This window comes from Microcaecilia unicolor, chromosome 14 (genome assembly GCF_901765095.1).
Source record: "Microcaecilia unicolor chromosome 14, aMicUni1.1, whole genome shotgun sequence".
NCBI classification, from domain to species: Eukaryota; Metazoa; Chordata; class Amphibia; order Gymnophiona; family Siphonopidae; genus Microcaecilia; species Microcaecilia unicolor.
In genome coordinates this window covers 37,640,907-37,659,129 of record NC_044044.1, presented here as the reverse complement: position 1 = coordinate 37,659,129, position 18,223 = coordinate 37,640,907, and the positions used below count along the sequence as shown (strand labels likewise).

Here is an 18,223-nt window from a genome sequence, read left to right as displayed (position 1 = left end):
TAGGAGAAGGGGGAAAACACATCAATGAAAATGATTCAACCTGCCATCCCCACACCTCATTAGAGAGTCAGATGTGCCACCGTGTTACCTCCTCAAGAACTTCTTGAAAACCCTGCGATAGGCATATCCCGCCCGACGCACTCGGATATTCTCCCGCAGACCCAGGTACTCCACCTGGTGCTTCACCCTTCACCGGAAAACAACAGCAGAATGATCAACCCTAGGGTTAGCCACCTGCTCCAAAACCAAGCTCTTCTCTGCAGCCTATGACAATTCAGCCAAAGGACCGAAGGTGGAATCACTGGTCTGCTAAGTTTACAGAAGAAGTAAAACAGTGGCAGAGAGAGACTGGTACGGTCCATCCATTCTGCCTAACAAGACAGCCAGAGCCGCACGGATTACACTCCTCATCTGCCTTCATTGGCAGACACTCCTCACCTGCTCTCCTCCCAGTCATGGGCTCTCTTGGTCTCATTGGGTTTGATGCAGCGAATGTAATGGGGCGTACATTTCATGAGTGTGCTCACCAGGTCATTGGCTTGTTTCTTTAAAACAAACAAAAATATGTACATTAAAAGTTATAGAAGCACAAGAAACACATCCAGGCATTTCTCTGCGGGATCTGAAAACAAAAGTGGCAGGTGATAGAGCGTGTGACCAGCCATGTCATCCAGACGCTTCTGCAGGACATCCCCGTGTCCCCCTTCAGTACCTTGATTTTGCTGCCTGCTGTGCTGGGACGTCCTTTCTTCTCCGCATTCAGATTTTCAGGAAAACGATCTCGAATGAAGGGGCTGTTGGGAAAGAAAGTGAGACAGAAAGATTTCCTGAGACACATCAGAAAACCAGGGGCCTACTACACTACCTGGTTTGGCAGTAGTGGTCCGTAGACTGGATCGTAGTCATTTGATGTCTAAATTGACAGCTAAGTGAACTGGTCAACTTATAGCATATCAAAAAATTTGGGATGCTTATGTGACATGGTCCTCTTGTCCAGATCCCACTCTTGGACTTTCATAAGAGGGGGGAGGGGGATTTGGGGGTTTCAGTTTTGGTTAGTTATACATGTTTAATTGCTTTCTTGATCTGTGTTATTGATATCAGATGTTCAATGGCCCTGTGTGAAACATTCTTTGTTGTAATGGCATGTATTTCTAATAAAAATCTATAATTAAAAAAAAAAAAGAAAACCAGGGGCCTGATCCTGTAACCCCTTTGTCTTGAGAGGCAGGTTTTCAGGAAACCCACAATGAGAGCGAGTTGTATCCACCCTGTCCGCTGCGTGCAGATCTCTCTCATGCACACTCATTGCGGATATCCTGAAAACCTGACTAGCTGGAGTTCCCTCTGGACAGATTTGGGAATCGGTGCTCTTCACCATCGGTCCTGAGGCTCATTTCCACCAAAATGTAACTCACCCTGAAGCACTACGGAGAAGGTGTGGGGGATTCTAGCCTTTCCCAACGTCTCCACTGCTCTGCTTTATCTGAATGAGAACCACCTCTAGGCATAGGTGAAGAGGCCATACCCAGAGGCCCACCTTCTGCAATAGCCAGGACATGACCCATTGCATTTCTAATTCCTAAACTGCCAGTCGAACCCCCACCCCCACCCCCCAAGCACTCACAGCTCACTGCTCTGCATCAGCTCAATGAGGTCATTGAAAAGGACATCACGGTTACGCTCACAAAACCCGCTGACGTCATACGACACCTGAGGATGAAACGGCAAAAGAGGAAAGGGTTATTTCATCTACCCCCCGCCCCCATCACCCCAATAACTCATCTCGATGAAGACCCCCCTCTGTACCCAAGTGTAACTCGCCTTGATCTATCACTGAAAAGTGCTAAATCCAAATGTCTCTATTTGGTGGGAGTCGGGCAGGGGGAGTTTTCAACACTGTACATTTTGCACCCACAGGGCCTGCGGAAGCCCAGCATCGGGCCAGCATCAGGGCAATCTTTTAGCCACACTTTAGAGGTGTAAAGAATGATTGAGTAAAATGTGCCCATGCTTTTAAATGACAGGTCTCCTGCGACCCCACTTACTCACATACAGGGAGGTCTCAGAAGGCATCATTGCACAGTTAGACATCTGCTGGTCAAGATTCAGCCCGTGGCAGTCAGCACTTCTAATAAACGCCGACTGCCACGTCCTGCAAATTCAATGCTGGCACCAGCTAGAGGTCACAGTGCAAATTTTAAGACTAGATCCACAACTGGCAGGAGCACATGGGCATTGCTCCTGCCTATAGGACCCCCCACCCCAGACTACTAGGGGGATTTCAGGTAGGCCTGGGGGAGACCTGTGTGGGTGGGGGCTGCCATTTCTTTTGAGGGGTAGGAAAGGAGTGGGGAACTCCTCAAAAGCCCCAATGATGCTACCAGAGGTTAAATGGCACCAGCCAGTACTCTGCTTTTTTCCTGTCCTAATTTTAGCCACTTCCGTATCTGGTTAGTGGTCTGAAGATGGCCGCTAAGCATTTATATCCCAGCTCCACCTGCAGACTGCGCTAGCACGAGCTGGACAGTGCAGCCTGGTCTGTGGTGATATTCAGCAGCTCTGTCTGGTTAAGAACCAGTGAATATCAAACGCTTAAGCAGTGACAAGTGATTTACCTGAGAAGGACCCTCTCCTCCCTGGTTAAATTGCTTTGAGGAGAATTGTCCACATCATGTCCTCTCTCTCTTTCTCCCCCCCATCTCCCTCACCTTTGTCTCTTCTCCCATCCCCCCATACTTTGCCAGCATAGTGGTGAATCACGAAGCCTTTGTTCCAGCTGTTGAAGTGCTCGTGGGTACCGATCGCCATCTGCAGCTTCTGCAGGAGCGTCTGGTCAGCGCCCTCGCCCTTGGCATGCATCGTGGCACATACATCGTCCAGGATACTCATAATGCCGGGAGGCTTCTGCAAGTAACACATGACCTCTCGGTGAGTTCACAGTGCAGTCTGAAAGAAGGACTCGCAAGTGTAGCCCGAAACCAGGGTCAGAGGTACTGAACACAACTGTCAGTCAACAAATCTGCTCCCACCCCCCTCCCCTCCGCTCCCACTTACCACTTTACTCTCAATAAGATCACACACAACTTTATTATTGAAATATTCAATTGGGCTCCACCTGATCCCTTCCTGCACGTACTCCTCCTGCAAAGGGAGACATTAGGAATATGATCAGACTTATACCATTCCTATCCCTCCGTAGAGAAAGGAGTGCAGAGCAACCAAACCTCCCCCTCCCCCATCAGAGCTCCCATTAAACTCAGGGTACGTCATCTTGCAGCCAACACCATCCCCATAAATAGGAGGGAGACGGAACAGCCAAACCTCACCCTACTACCCTCCCCCAGCAGACTTCCCATTATAATCAGGGTACGTCATCTTGCAGCCAACACCACCCCTATCAAAAGGAGGGGGGGAACAGCCAAACCTCACCCTACCACCCTCTCCCATCAGAGCTCCCATTAAACTCAGGGTACGTCATCTTGCAGCCAACACCATCAAAAGGAGGGGGGGGGGGGAACAGCCAAACCTCACCCTACCACCCTCTCCCATCAGACCTCCCATTAAACTCAGGGTACATCATCTTGCAGCCAACACTCCCCCTATCAAAAGGAGTGGGGGGAAGCAGCCAAACCTCACCCTACCACCCTCTCCCATCAGACCTCCCATTAAACTGAGGGTACGTCATCTTGTAGTCAACACCACCCCCAACAAATGGAGAGGGGGAACAGCCAAACCTCACCCTACCACCCTCTCCCATCAGACCTCCCTTTAAACTCAGGGTATATCATCTCCCAGCCAACATCTCCCCATCAAAAGGAGGTGGGGTGGGGGGGCAAAAAGTCAAACCCCACCCTACCCCATCAAACCACCATCAGACCAAGGATACAACCCATCTTCTCCCACAAAAGGGAATGCAGAGACCCCCTCCTCTGACTCAGCTCTTTCATCATACCTTCAAAATTCCCTCCCCCTCAAGGCCATGCTTTGGGGTTGTGATCACACCGATGGCACATCTACGACTTTTCACATCACGTTGCCAAGGGAAAAGAGGAGTTTGAGTGGATAATGGTGTTGGGCAAATGATGGGAAAAAGGGGAGAGGAGTAGGAAGAAAGGGGGTGATACCTCTTCCGAAGGAGGGGCTGCCACCAGAGAAGTCTTTTACATAGAACCTGCCCTGCTCCCCCTGTTCTAGTCTTCAGAAGGCCACTGCCCTTTACTTTCAGCTATACCTGTTCTCCGCCCCACACACCCCCATACGTTACCTGTTCAGCTTTCAGCGTGAGTTCAATGAAAATTTGCTGCAGCTTCTCATTCACAAAGTTAATGCAGAACTGCTCAAAGCCGTTTTTCTAAAGAAAGTAATGAGAATGGAGAGGTCGTCGTCACAATGGCCGGTGGCAACCCAGAATACCAGCAGGCAGAAAGGAAAAGCGAGGCAGTCCCTATCCTTTTGTACATGTTTACCTCTTCCTCCTGTTTCTAATCCTGGGGAGAAACGTTCAAAGTGTGACTGTGAAATTATTAGACAAGGCTCCTTCACTTCCCTCCTGCTGGTATCACTAAGTAGGCTGTAGGGTTTCTTTTTTTTTTTTAATCATGGTATTTCACACTATCATATCAAGCTGATCTTTAGCAAAAGTTTAGATATTAATACAACCAATTTTCCACTGGTCACTTCCATCTTAAGTAGAGGAGTGTGGTAGCCGTGTTAGTCCACTCTTAAGGTTATCAATAGACATCAAACAAAATAAAACATGGAAAAGAAAATAAGATGATACCTTTTTTATTGGACATAACTTAATACATTTCTTGATTAGCTTTCGAAGGTTGCCCTTCTTCATCAGATGGTAAATAAGCAAATGTGCTAGCTGACAGTGTATATAAGTGAAAACATTCAAGCATTACTATGACAGTCTGACAGGGTGGGAGGATGGGGGTGGGTAGGAGGTATGCATGGGGACATCAAAGCATATCATTGATATTCTAACAGGATGGGTGTGGATAGGTGAGGGGTGGGGTGATCAACAGAGACATACAGCTTTATGGTTTATAATGGGCCAGGAACCCCAGATCCTTGTTAAGTCCTTTCTGTTGGGTGTTAAAATATTTGCTTATTTCCGATCTGACGAAGAAGGGCAACCTTCGAAAGCTAATCAAGAAATGTATTAAGTTATGTCCAATAAAAAAGGTATCATCTTATTTTCTTTTCCATGTTTTATTTTGTTTGATTTCTATTGATAACCACTGGTCACTGAAATGAAGGTTCTGGGCATAACTTTAGATAGTACCCTGTCGTTTGATAAACATATTGCCCTGTGGCTGAGACGTGTAAGAAGAATTTGAAATTTATTAGGATTTATTTACCGCCTTTTTAAAAGAATTCACTCAAGGTGATGTACAGTAAGAATAAATCAAGCATAAGCAACAATTACAGTAGTAAAAATATTCAAATAAAGTATGGCATAGTTACTACTTACAATGCCAACACAATACGTACTAGAACATCTTAATAGATGGCATAGGATATATGCAAGAAGGAGCATATAGATAGGTAAGATAGAGAAACAGGAGCAAGAAAATAAGGGACTAATTTAAAGAAAGACGCTTGAATATTATCTTAGCTAGGGTAGGAGTGGATAAACATGACCTGCTATAGGGTGTGTGTGAGAGAGAGAGAGAGAGTAAAATAGACATAGTCTTGTGTTAAGCGGAGCCTTTCAGGGAGTGCATTCCAGAGTGTGGGGGCTACTCCAGAGAAGGCTCATTTGCGGGTATCACATCGTGTGATGTCCTTTGGAGAGGGTGTGGTTAGTAATAGTCCTTGAGAGGACCTTAGTGTCCTTGGAGGTGTGTAGAGGGTCATCCTGTTCTTCAGATACTCGGGGCCATTTCCTTTCAGGGCCTTGAAGATCAGATTCAGCCCTGTATTGTACTGGTAGCCAGTGAAGTTTTTGCAAAAATGGTGTGATGTGGTCATGCTGCTTACAGCATTCTGAATCAGTTGGAGCGGCTGCAAAACCCTTTGTAGTCAGACCAGTACAGAGTGCGTTATGTTAATCCAGTCCTTCGACTCCTCCCTCTCCTTCTCTGCGCACATCCAGCAGATAGCCGAGACCTGTCGCTTCTTTCTCTTTAACATCAGCAAAATTTGCCCTTTCGTCTCTGAGCACACCACCCGAACTCTCATCCACTCTCTCATTACTTCTCGCCTTGACTACTGCAACCTACTCCTCACTGGTCTCCCACTTAGCCATCTATCCCCCCTTCAGTCCGTTCAGAACTCTGCTGCACGTCTTATTTTCCGCCTGGACCGATAAACTCATATCACCCCTCTCCTCAAGTCACTTCACTGGCTTCCAATCAGGTACCGCATACAGTTCAAGCTTCTTCTTACCTACAAATGCACTCAGTCTGCTGCCCCTCACTATCTTTCTACCCTCATCTCCCCTTACGTTCCGGCCCGTAACCTCCGTTCACAGGATAAATCCCTCCTCTCAGTACCCTTCTCCACCACCGCCAACTCCAGGCTCCACCCTTTCTGCCTCGCCTCACCCTATGCTTGGAATAAACTTCCTGAGCCCTTACGCCAAGCCCCCTCCCTACCCATCTTCAAATCCTTGCTCAAAGCCCACCTCTTCAATGTTGCTTTCGGCACCTAACCTTTATACCTTTCAGGAAATGTAGACTGCCCCTATTTGACTGACTGTACATTTGTCCTTTAGAGTATCAATAGAAATCAAATAAAACATGGAAAAGAAAATAAGATGATACCTTTTTTATTGGACATAACTTAATACATTTCTTGATTAGCTTTCGAAGGTTGCCCTTCTTCCTCAGATCGGAAATAAGCAAATGTGATAACCTTAAGAGTGGACTAACACGGCTACCACACTCCTGTCCTTTAGATTGTAAGCTCCTTTGAGCAGGGACTGTCCTTCTATGTTAAACTGTACAGTGCTGCGTAACCCTAGTAGCGCTTTAGAAATGTTAAGTAGTAGTAGTAGTATGTTAGCATGTATTATAGAACTGTTTTGAATGTTTTCAAGTCAGACTTTTAGTTTAATTTTTAATTGTAAGCCAATTGGATTACTGCAACCTGCACTAAATCACTCCTGAAAAAACTGCAACCGTTACAAAACACAGCAATCAGGCTGGTTTGTTCAGCAGGGAAAGTCGAAAGAGCAACCCCTCACCGGTGGCCTATACAAGCTGTACGGTGCTATTTAAAATTCACAGTATAATCTTCTCATTTATCTCCCGTCCTGCTGTTAAAATACAGTCAAAGCTGAGAGATTTTATGTTATTACATTTTGCATCACTTAAAAGGCAATTCACTACCATCTAAAGATTTTTAAATCTTCTTTTTCATTATTTATCTGAATAATTATCTGGTGTTTAGGAAGAATTTGAAAACTTGGTTATTTAAACAGTAGCTCAATTAAGTTTTCTGTTTTATGGCCGTTATGTAAAGAAATACACCTTACACTGCATTTAGTACAGTTATTTAATTCTACTTAACTTTGATGTTTACATTATTGTTAATTTGCAAGTTTAATTCTTTTGTAATTCTCTGGACTATTTCCAATTTTCTTTATTATGTAATCCGCATTGAACTTAACAGGTCTACGCAGAATACAATGTAATATTAGGTGTGAGACAACTGATTACTTCTCAGTGGAAGTGCATTAGGGTTTTTTTTTAAATATCCAATCAAATGGCCTATGTCAGAGACGATACAGCTGTCATCCTCTCTTAGGAAGGAGACCTGGGTCTTCCGCTCCCAGTACCTGTATCCTGGACAGGACCGGGTTATAAGAAAGAGAAAAGTGAGAAGTCTTTTTTCCTTCAATGAAAAGAAGTGAGGGGGAGAGTGAGATGACAGGGCCAGCAGCTAAAGTGGGGGAAACGGTAAGCCTCACTCTCTCTGCACAGCTCAACAACCACAGAAGAAATACAGAGGCCTCGAGAAGAGAATGACCTACCTGAAAAATCTCAAATCCATAAATGTCAAGGACTCCAACGTTGTACTCCTCATGGTCCTTCCGCATGGCTTTATTAACAGTCTGAGAGCAAAGGGACAGAGAAGAGGTTTCACTACACACAGAACGAGGGGGAGACGGGGCCAGTTCACTCATGTTCACAAGCAACAGGAGGAGGAGGAGGAGGGTGGTGGTGGTGAGGAATTACATCGCCTGCTTGACTCACCTCTACCAGGAAATCAAAGAGCCGTGAATGGATGGCTTTGGCCAGTGCATCACGCGTGAAGTTAGCCTGCTCTGTGTTCAGGGTCACATCGATGACCTCCGACTTGCCACCCCATTTGCTGTCCATCTTCCGGCTGGTCAGCTTCTCCCGCAGTCGGTCTTGGTTGATGCCCAGAAGGTAGGCAGGAAAGGCTAGGACTGAAAAAGGAGATGACAGCGTTATGCTCTTGAGGAAGGCTATGAGTACTTGGATGGATGGTAGGAAAGGTCTGTGGGAAACGTAGTGAGGAACAAGTCATGAGATGACTTCCTCATCTTTCGGACAAGGTTTTGGGGGTCCTTGTGGTGTCTCTGTGTTGTTGGGGAGGGTATATTTCTCTCACACACCACAAGCACCTTACTGAAGGCATGATCAGGATAAACTCGTATCAGACGGGTGCAATGGGAACCACTTGCTTTGAACTCACAGTCCTCGCTCTCCACAGCTGCATAGTTCCCAGCTTCCTTGAACGCAATGTTCCCCAGATGCAGGATCCCAGCCACAATCTGTATCACCAGTGCTTGCTGCTCCTTGGAAAGGCCAACAACATCCATAGCAGCCTAAATACACATAGAGCATAGGTCACATTGCATCTCATGCTCTGAGCACACCACACTCGCAGAATGCATCATGGCCTTAGAAAATACAGCTCGAGCCATAGTACAGGTCACACAATCTCACTCACTATGGTCTCCCCAAACTCCACACGATCGTCCATGTCGTCCACCTTGTAGGAAGCCGATTGGTTCAGGTAGAAGTAGTAGTCAGGAGTGGTGATTCCCAGGTTCTCCCGCTCCTCTGCCGTCGCCCCCTCCAACAGCTGAGATTACAAAACAACGAACTAAAGATGTGAAATTTTTGGGAAGGGCCTGAACACAGAAACATGGGCAGAAGGGGACCTATAGGGTAGAAAGGTGGATGCAGAGCGAGGTTTCACAGGCCCCTGAGTGTCCAGGATGCAGCACATCCAGATGCCCTGGCACCCAGTCCATGCGTGAAAGAGGGCGACTAGCTTCTCCGTATTGCTGTCCCACTCACCTGATAATAAATGTGGAAATTTCGCTCCCCAGCATTCTGGCTGATAACACGAGATTTCTCCAGCAGGAAGTTAGAAATTTTTCCACCATCTGGTTCTCCTCCACGGCTAAACTGGATCTCAAAATATTTCCCCTGAAGTGGGAGAGACGAGAAAGGGAGACTGTGTGGAAAGGAGGGAAGTGTTTCCTGCAAACTGACCCCCTCCCACCCCACCCCACCCTGCCATATGTACATTAGCCTCCCACACAGGTGAAGACAAGGGCTGTTGCAGCTGTTTCTGCTACCGTATCCGTCTGTCTGCACATCAGTCCTTGCACTCCACCTGCTTGCCTATGTTACCCACATGTCCTGCCTGTCCTCGGCACTAACACACCGGTACAGAAACACGGGGCTGCAGTTCTCTCTCTGCTCAACCCAGGGACTCTGGGGAACGGTACTCACAAATCGGCTGGAGTTATTGTTACGGACTGTTTTGGCGTTCCCAAAGGCCTCCAGGAGTGGATTGGATTTCAGAATAATATCCTTCACGTGCTGTGAACGGAGAAAATCACATTAGCTTTGTCAGCAACAGAAACAAACCGACTTCTTCAAGCGTCATCCCACTCCAGCCAGGGAAAGACGGCGTCCTGGTGGGCTAATGAGATCAGAGCTTAAACGTTTGTTACTTTAAATATGCTCATCTACCCAAAGTGGTGGAGAATCAGGGAGAAGAATGTCGGATGGCAGACAGGGAAGGGTTAATAGCGCTCACAGTGTGTTCAGAAACTGAAACTAATTCAGAATTGGATAGTGCCCTTTCCCTCCCATCCCAATTCCTCCGCTTCCATTACCTGTACTTTGGGTCCTCCGCCAGAAACCTTCGACACATAACTCATGATGTACTTGGCAGCCACCGTCTTCCCGGCTCCGCTCTCTCCGCTGCAGAGAACAGACCACCAGTTAGAAATCCTTGATCATCTGCAGCGAGGGGAAGGGTCTGAGCCTGTCCCAGGCCATGGAGGGACTGTCTCACTGCGCCAATTACCAAAAAACAGAAGCGGCTCAAACTGGGGTCTAAGTCGATCATCCATTTTCAGGACCCCGACCAGAAGGCTGGAGACAGTGTGAGCCATAAGTGCCAGCTCTGTGGGTGGGTGCTGAGAGAGTCTGGACACCCCCAGTATTTGTACGATATAAACGTGGTGGGGGTGTGGTGGGGAGTGGTTGGGGGCATGATGCAATGCCTTGTGGGTGGGGGCACAGCATGGCCCAAAATCGGCTTTCGATTATGCCGATTTGGGCGACCCTGAGAGAAGGACGCCCATCTCCTGATTTGTGTCGGAAGATGGGCGCCCTTCTCTTTCGAAAATGCCCCTGTTAGGATAGAAAGGAGAGGAAATGCATTTCCCACTTCCTGCCCTTAGGTCACTGTATTTCAAAAAGTGGAATTAGAAAAGGTTCAGAGAACAGCAACCAAATGGTAAAGGGGATGCAACCCCTCCCATATGAGGAAAGTCTTGGTACAGGAGGCGGCTGAAGGGGGATATGATCGAGGTCTATAAAATCCTAAGTGGTGCACAACGAATAGAAGTGAATCGATTTTTTACTCTTTCAAAAAGTACAAAAAGACCAGGGGACACTCAATGAAGTTACATGGAAATACTTTTATAACAAATAGGAGGAAATATTTTTTTGCATTCAAAGAATATTTAAGCTCTGGAACTCATTGCCAACAGCGGGTAGCATATCTGGGTTTTAAAAAAGTTTGAATGTGTTCCAAGAGGGTAATCACTTAGGGAGGGCAGCAAAGCAAGGCAGGAGGTAATCCCAGTTACTGCTCCCACCTCACTCTAGAGAGAGGGCTATGGAGAGTCAAATTCATGAAGTAAAGAGAAAAGAAAGAAATGAGAAGACGACGGAAAAAGAATTCATAAAAGAGAAAGAACATGAAGGCAGAGAGGAAGCAAAAGAGAAGACCAAGAACAAGCAGAGACAGAGGATATAAGACACGCTGGAGACACACAAGTAACGATTTCTGTTCTAGGTCAAGGGTGGAGAATAGCTAGGATTTTGCCATTCTCGGTCACTAGGATCCAGAGACAGAGGATATAAGACAAGCTGGAGACACACAAGTAACGACACGTGTTCTAGGTCAAGGGTGGAGAATAGCTAGGATTTTGCCATTCTCGGTCACTAGGATCCAGAGACAGAGGATATAAGACAAGCTGGAGACACACAAGTAACGACACGTGTTCTAGGTCAAGGGTGGAGAATAGCTAGGATTTTGCCATTCTCGGTCACTAGGATCCAGAGACAGAGGATATAAGACAAGCTGGAGACACACAAGTAACGATTTCTGTTCTAGGGCAAGGGTGGGGAATAGCTGGGATTTTGCCATTCTCAGTCACTAGGATCCAGAGACAGAGGATATAAGACAAGCTGGAGACACACAAGTAACGACACGTGTTCTAGGTCAAGGGTGGAGAATAGCTAGGATTTTGCCATTCTCGGTCACTAGGATCCAGAGACAGAGGATATAAGACAAGCTGGAGACACACAAGTAACGATTTCTGTTCTAGGGCAAGGGTGGGGAATAGCTGGGATTTTGCCATTCTCAGTCACTAGGATCCAGAGACAGAGGATATAAGACAAGCTGGAGACACACAAGTAACGACACGTGTTCTAGGTCAAGGGTGGGGAATGGCTGGGATTTTGCCATTCTCGGTCACTAGGATCCAGAGACAGAGGATATAAGACAAGCTGGAGACACACAAGTAACAATTTCTGTACTAGGTCAAGGGTGGGGAATGGCTGGGATTTTGCCATTCTCGGTCACTAGGATCTACAAGTTATCTCACTGAAGGGAGCAGTACGTGATTCCATGGTCTGGACCTATAATAGTCAAGTCTCAAATGGAGAGGAACATCATATTTAGTCAACCTGTCCGAGTGTGGGTGGTAGGAATAGGTCAGGCTGGACCGGAAGGAGGTGGAGTAAATTGGTGGGGATGAGGTGGAGGGTGGGGACGAAGAGAGACTGGTAGGACTTTCTTTTAGCCATCAGTCCTTCCAGTGTGTGAACTCCCTGCTGTGCTCTACATCTAAATATGGCCTGGCCAGTTGTGCTCATGACTCTGCCTTTTTGTTTCCTGTTTACAGACATGGTAACGTGTGCTGAGCTGATGACCCCAATCATTTTGAAAAGACTCCTGTGGTGCGAGCAACAGTGGGAGCATGCTTGGTGCTCATTGCTGTGCTCTTCTCTGTGCAGGCCACCCCAGGTACTTCCTGTTCTTGCATTTAAGCCTGGGGCAGTGCAATGGTCATAGCAAAGTCACTGTAAAAGAGCGGGCAGAGCACCACAACCCTTGAACCAGCACTGCATGTATGTAAGCCCGTTTCTGATTTGCAGTGTGTGATCTCTGGCGCCCACCGCCTTCCTCTCCCCCAACCCACCAGTACCTGATAATCACACACTGGTTTTCGCCATCGATCAACATGTTCCTGTACATGGTGTCTGCTAGCGCGTAGATGTGAGGTGGATTTTCATACTGAGCCTGAAACGCAAGCACAGGATGAGTGAAAATAAGGCAAAAATACGACATTAAACCCCTGCACCTCCTGAGCTCAGATCCAACCCTCCCCCTCCCCCAATGAAGGTTACACAGGGGTTTGAAAGGGAAGGGGGGGCATGTAAGAGTGCCCTGAACTCCTATGCTGCATGCAGTGGGTGTGGCAGGTGAAAGATGAAGGGACAGAAATGGAATAGACCACTAGTTCCCAAACCTGGTCCTGGAGACACTCCCCCCAGCCAGTCAGGTTTTTGGGATATCCACAATGAATATCCATAGAGCTACTTGCAAACACTGCCACCACTGAATGCAAATCTCTCATGAATATTCATTGCAGACATCCTGAAAACCTGACCGGCTGGGGTGCCTCCAGGATCAGGTTTGGAAACCACTAATTCCTCCCTCTGTGTGTCTGAGAAGGAGGTGTGGGGGGGGGGGGGGGGTGCAGGTTACTGTGCTGCCTTCTGCTGGTGGATGCATGGAAAGTTCTCCTGAAAGCTAAAAGCAGTGACAGGGATCACAGAGCTACCAAGTTACCCAGTTCCAGGAGGGTGACACCCTGGCTGGTCCTGTTCTTGACTTTCCATCCCCAATGCAGTGTGGGATTTGTAGTCCTGGGTTCCGTTCATTGAAATCAGTGCTTCAGGATATGTAATTTGAAATTCCGGACTGGTCTAAAGTCTTCCACTTGGAACTGGGTTTGAGAGGGCCTGGGACAAGCACAGAGGAGCCTTGGTTTGTCATACTCAGATGATTCCACAGACATTAGGGTGTAGATAGAAGAGCAAAACCTAAGTGGAAACTATGAAATGTATTGTCTGTAGTGGAAACGCAGGGTCCGGCAGGATAGATTTTTCTGCGATGGCCCCCTCTGTGATTTTTACAAAATTCTCTGTGTGGTATTCCTGATTACAGAGCTCTGATGATCAGCATAGCCAAAAGCCCTTATAACAGAGATATCAAAGCCCTTTACCCCATGACTAGCTCCACGGACACTGATGCAAAGAGGGGCACCCTGATGGGTTGCTTTCACATAACTGTTCAAACCTCAGGTTATTGTTAATTTTAAATCTTTGCCTTCCCTTATTCTGGAGCCACACAGGGAACCAACAGTTAAAACATCACTGATGAGGGAGGACGAACGCAACCTCCACCCCCTATAAAAAAAAAATGCAAAGCCAGACCGCAGTTTCTGAGTTAATATAAAGATGCATAAAAATAATCTGAATCACACACCGACAACACAGAGATGCACAAAAGGAAGAACTATGTAAGTCTGGAACTTGTGAGCAGTAGCATCCAGTCCTCACAATTATAGAAACAGCGGAAAATGTGGGCAGATAAAGACCATATGGTCTATCCAGTCTGCACATCCATACCATCTACTCTCCCATAGAGATCCTACGTATTTGTCCCAAGCTCTCTTCAATTCAGATACAGTTTTCATCTCCACCACTTCCTCCAGGAGGCCATTCCATGAATTCACCACCCTTTCCGTGAAAGAAGTATTTCTTCAGGTTACTTCCGAGTCTGTCCCCTTTCACCTTCATCCTATGCCCCCTCGTTCCAGACTTTCCTTTCAAGTGAAAGATTTGCCTCATGTGCATTTAAACATCTCTCTCATATTACTACTACTACAAATCATTCTTATAGCGCTACCAGTCGTACGCAGCGCTTCACAATTTAACATGAAGAAAAGACAATCCCTGCTCAAAAGAGCTTACAATCTAAATCAAGACAGACAAATAAGGGATAAGAGTAGGGCAGACAGATAGGACATATGGGGAAAGGGACTACTGAAGAGAGGAAGACAAGATAGAGGTTAGGAGCAGGTGACAAGTTAGGAATTAAAAGCAGCATCAAACAGGTAAGCCTTAAGCCCAGATTTGAAGGCGGCCAGGGATGGAGCTTGACGTAAAGGCTCAGGGAGTCTATTCCAGGCATAAGGTGCGGCAAGATAAAAGGAACAGAGTCTGGAGTTAGCGATGGAGGAGAAGGAAGCAATTAGGAGAGATTTGCCTAGTTAACAGAGTTCCTGGGAAGGAGTGTAGGGAGAGATGAGGGTGGAGAGGTAGTGAGGGGCAGCAGAGTGAATGCACTTATAGGTTAATAAGAGAAGCTTGAACTGTATACGGAAATGGATAGGGAGCCAGTGAAGTGACTTCAGAAGAGGGCTGATATGGGCATAGCGACTTTGGCAAAATATTAATCGTGCAGCAGAATTTTGACTGCCTTTCCCCCACCCAGAGTGTAGATATTGAAGGTCTTTAAGTCTATCCCCACATGCTTTACAGGAGTTGAAATCTGGAGGAGTATAGAAGTGATAAGTAGTAGTAGTAGCAGCCTAGTGGCTAGTGCAGTGGACTTTGATCCTGGGGAACTGGGTTCGATTCCCACTGCAGCTCCTTGTGACTCTGGGTAAGTCACTTAACCCTTCATTGCCCCGGTACAAAATAAGTGCCTGAATATAGTTGCAAAAACCTCAGAAAGGCGGTATGTCAAGTCCCATTTCCCCTTTCCCTTCTCCAGGCTTTGAGCCACCTCACCTGTCTTTCTCAATGCCAGACACTAGGTGGCAGCACAATGGTGGCCTACAGGTACGTCAGACTCATCCACCTTTGCCCATCATATGACTAAGTAGAACAGGTAAAGTCAGGCTGTGGAGACTGGTACATACCACTACCCCTGCTGCTGGCACAGGGCAGGTCATAAACAGAGAGAAATCCTCCGAATTACTACTTTCTACTATTATGTCTCCCTTTAAACCCTGAGGGACAGCTATGCTATACTACACAGTACTTCTACTCTGCAAAACACCTGATCAGTTTGTAAAGAAGACTGGATCAAACCTTCTAGGAAATACAGTAAAAATTCAAATTAAAACCAAATTAAACTCCAAAAAAAATAACCACGATTTTAGCATTTTACAAAAAAACCAAATAATTCAAAATAATACAAATTTCCAGAGGTAAAAGATTCAAAACTACTGGTGCCTGATAATGTAACGAAGAATTAAATATAGATTTATATCTAAGCTGTCTGATAGAAGGAAACTGCAGCAACAGAATTGACAGAAAGGTGCTAACCCGTATAATATTTTATGGACAAAAGAGCAAAGTTTAAACTGAGCCCTTGCTCGAATCAGAAGCCAATGAAGCTTCTCAAGAAGTAGAGTAGCTGATTCAAACCTAGAAACTGAGAATATTAAGCGAGTTGCAGTAGTCTAATCAATGCTTGAACCAGCAATCTAAACTCACCGTCACAACAATAGCCAAATCCATACTTCCCCAACTGGAAATAGCTTCAGTTAGAATCAACCACCCAACCCTACATGACCACCTAAACTTTATCCTGTTTTATAGACCACGAGGCAATTGGCAAGACTCCCAAACGCATTTTATGGATTTCATATCGAACACATGCGTCTCCACCCAAAACCTAGTAGCAGGTGACATCAACCTTCACCTTGAGGATACTAACCTAAGTAACGTATGTGAATGCAAGGACTTTCTCCAATTATGGGAGCTTCACTGGCCAAACATGCAACCCACCCATAATAAAGGACACACACTAGATATCATCACATACCATCATCATGGTCCGATCACTACAGAGCAAACCTTTCCCTTCAATGGCGAACAAAAGATTCACAACATAAACAAGAACAACAAACCTATACCACGAGAGGCAAAATAGACCCAGTAACATTTTGGCAACAATTCTATAACGACGAATGGACAGCACCAACAGACTCACCCCAATTTCTTCTTGAATGGGACAACAGATGCAGAATCATGTTAGACAACATAGCATCGCTTCAAACTAGAACCTCACACAGAAATAACTCAATACCATGGTTTAACGAAGAACTGAAAGAACTAAAGACACAAGTCAGAAGAGCGAGCATGGAATAAGAAAAAAGACGACGCCACACTCAACGACTGGAAACAACTACAAAGAAAATACAGAAGGAGAGGAGAGAAAACAGAGGGAAAACACACAAACAGGAAAAATCCGCTCTGTGTGCTGGCCCTGCAACACAATGGTTGAGATCAGCTATTCTAATATGAAGCCACTGTTACTCTATGCTTCTCCCTGGACCCCCTGTCCTTTGGGACCTCTCCCCAGCCCTGGGTGACCTCTTCTACCTTGTCTTTCCCAGCATTCAGATAGGGGAGAAAAGGGTCAAATTACTCACTGCGCCCTGGTAAATCTCAATCTCACGCTCTGTAAAGTATGGCAGCTGCTTGAAGGGGTTCACCGAAATCAGCACTGGGCCAATGTACGTCTGGAAGGTCAGGTCAAGGTTCAATCAATGCAGGGCTGCTTGAAATGTTCCCACTGCCCCATGTGCTTAGGAATTTCTGCAGTAAGGGCTGGCCCCAGGGCTTGGTGGTCTTGCAAGAGGTTGGGGTTTGATTCCTAGGCTGGTACAGCAGCAATCATAAGGTGGATGAGGTTAGACTCTATAGCAACACCCACTGGCCAGACCAGGGAGCAGATTTACTGTCCCAGAAGGAGCTACTTGTCTCTCTCTGTTCAAAGACTGATGTTTACATTCATGGTTATTTAAACTTAACTTACCCCCCCCCCCCCCCCCCATTCTAGGCAGGTCCAGGTCCTTTACAAACAAAAGAGGCAAATGGATGGACTACACAGAAAGAGTTAGAGCCCTCGGCAGCTGAGAAAGCTTAGGATTCTCATTTTGATGGATTTGAGAGCCCAAAGAAGAAGGAAGAGACTTCCAGACCTCCTATCCCTCCCCCTCCCCAAAAAGATGTGGCAATGCAGTGAAATAAAGAGCCGAGGGGGATCTGGTCGGATGTGAATGACGAATAAAGGCAGCTTGGAGAAGAACATCCCACAATTCCTAGTCTAGATAGTCATGGAGAAGTTTCGGGAGTACGCTAAGCTTAGAGCTGCCAGTGCTAGATGACCCTGAGGTATCGTCTCTCAGTGGGGGGAAGCAGTGCAGGTGGGGGCCACTGTTAAGACCACACATACCCTAAAACATCAACAGACCATGGACTAATGACACACTACAGTTTCTGCAGTGCTTCAGGAGATTCCCTATACCCCATGCAACCCAAAGTAACCCAAGTCCTTTTGATTAACAAGAAAAGGATACAAAGATGCAGTCATCCATGTAACGTTTCTTCAGATTTTCCACAATGGCATCTTCTGTGATCTTGGAGAGAAGAACCATGTCGTCCACGCCGCTCTGCCGCACATTCTGCGTCTGCCAGTGATACCTCTCCTTGCTGCCCTGAGGGGGAGGAGGCATGTTAGAGGGGCAGCACCACCCTCCCACCCCACCTGTGCCAGTCTAGGTCAGACCACCGAGTCTTAGGGGGAAGGACTCTTTGCAGATGTAGGAGGGGTGGTC

The 18,223-nt window shown here is 46.5% G+C and overlaps 1 protein-coding gene across 1 annotated transcript in view; it reads right to left on the bottom strand.

Moving 5' to 3' along the window:
- Positions 1–18,223, bottom strand: part of LOC115457659 (unconventional myosin-Ie-like) — a 44,520-nt gene that overhangs the window by 9,286 nt on the left and 17,011 nt on the right. The window contains 17 exon segments of the mRNA XM_030187186.1: positions 89–187; positions 439–545; positions 713–794; positions 1,628–1,713; positions 2,740–2,907; positions 3,058–3,144; positions 4,268–4,354; positions 7,988–8,068; positions 8,211–8,407; positions 8,677–8,809; positions 8,935–9,069; positions 9,288–9,419; positions 9,729–9,818; positions 10,118–10,205; positions 12,728–12,822; positions 17,036–17,125; positions 17,966–18,103. Of these exon segments, the coding sequence (XP_030043046.1) occupies positions 89–187; positions 439–545; positions 713–794; positions 1,628–1,713; positions 2,740–2,907; positions 3,058–3,144; positions 4,268–4,354; positions 7,988–8,068; positions 8,211–8,407; positions 8,677–8,809; positions 8,935–9,069; positions 9,288–9,419; positions 9,729–9,818; positions 10,118–10,205; positions 12,728–12,822; positions 17,036–17,125; positions 17,966–18,103 (1,895 nt within the window).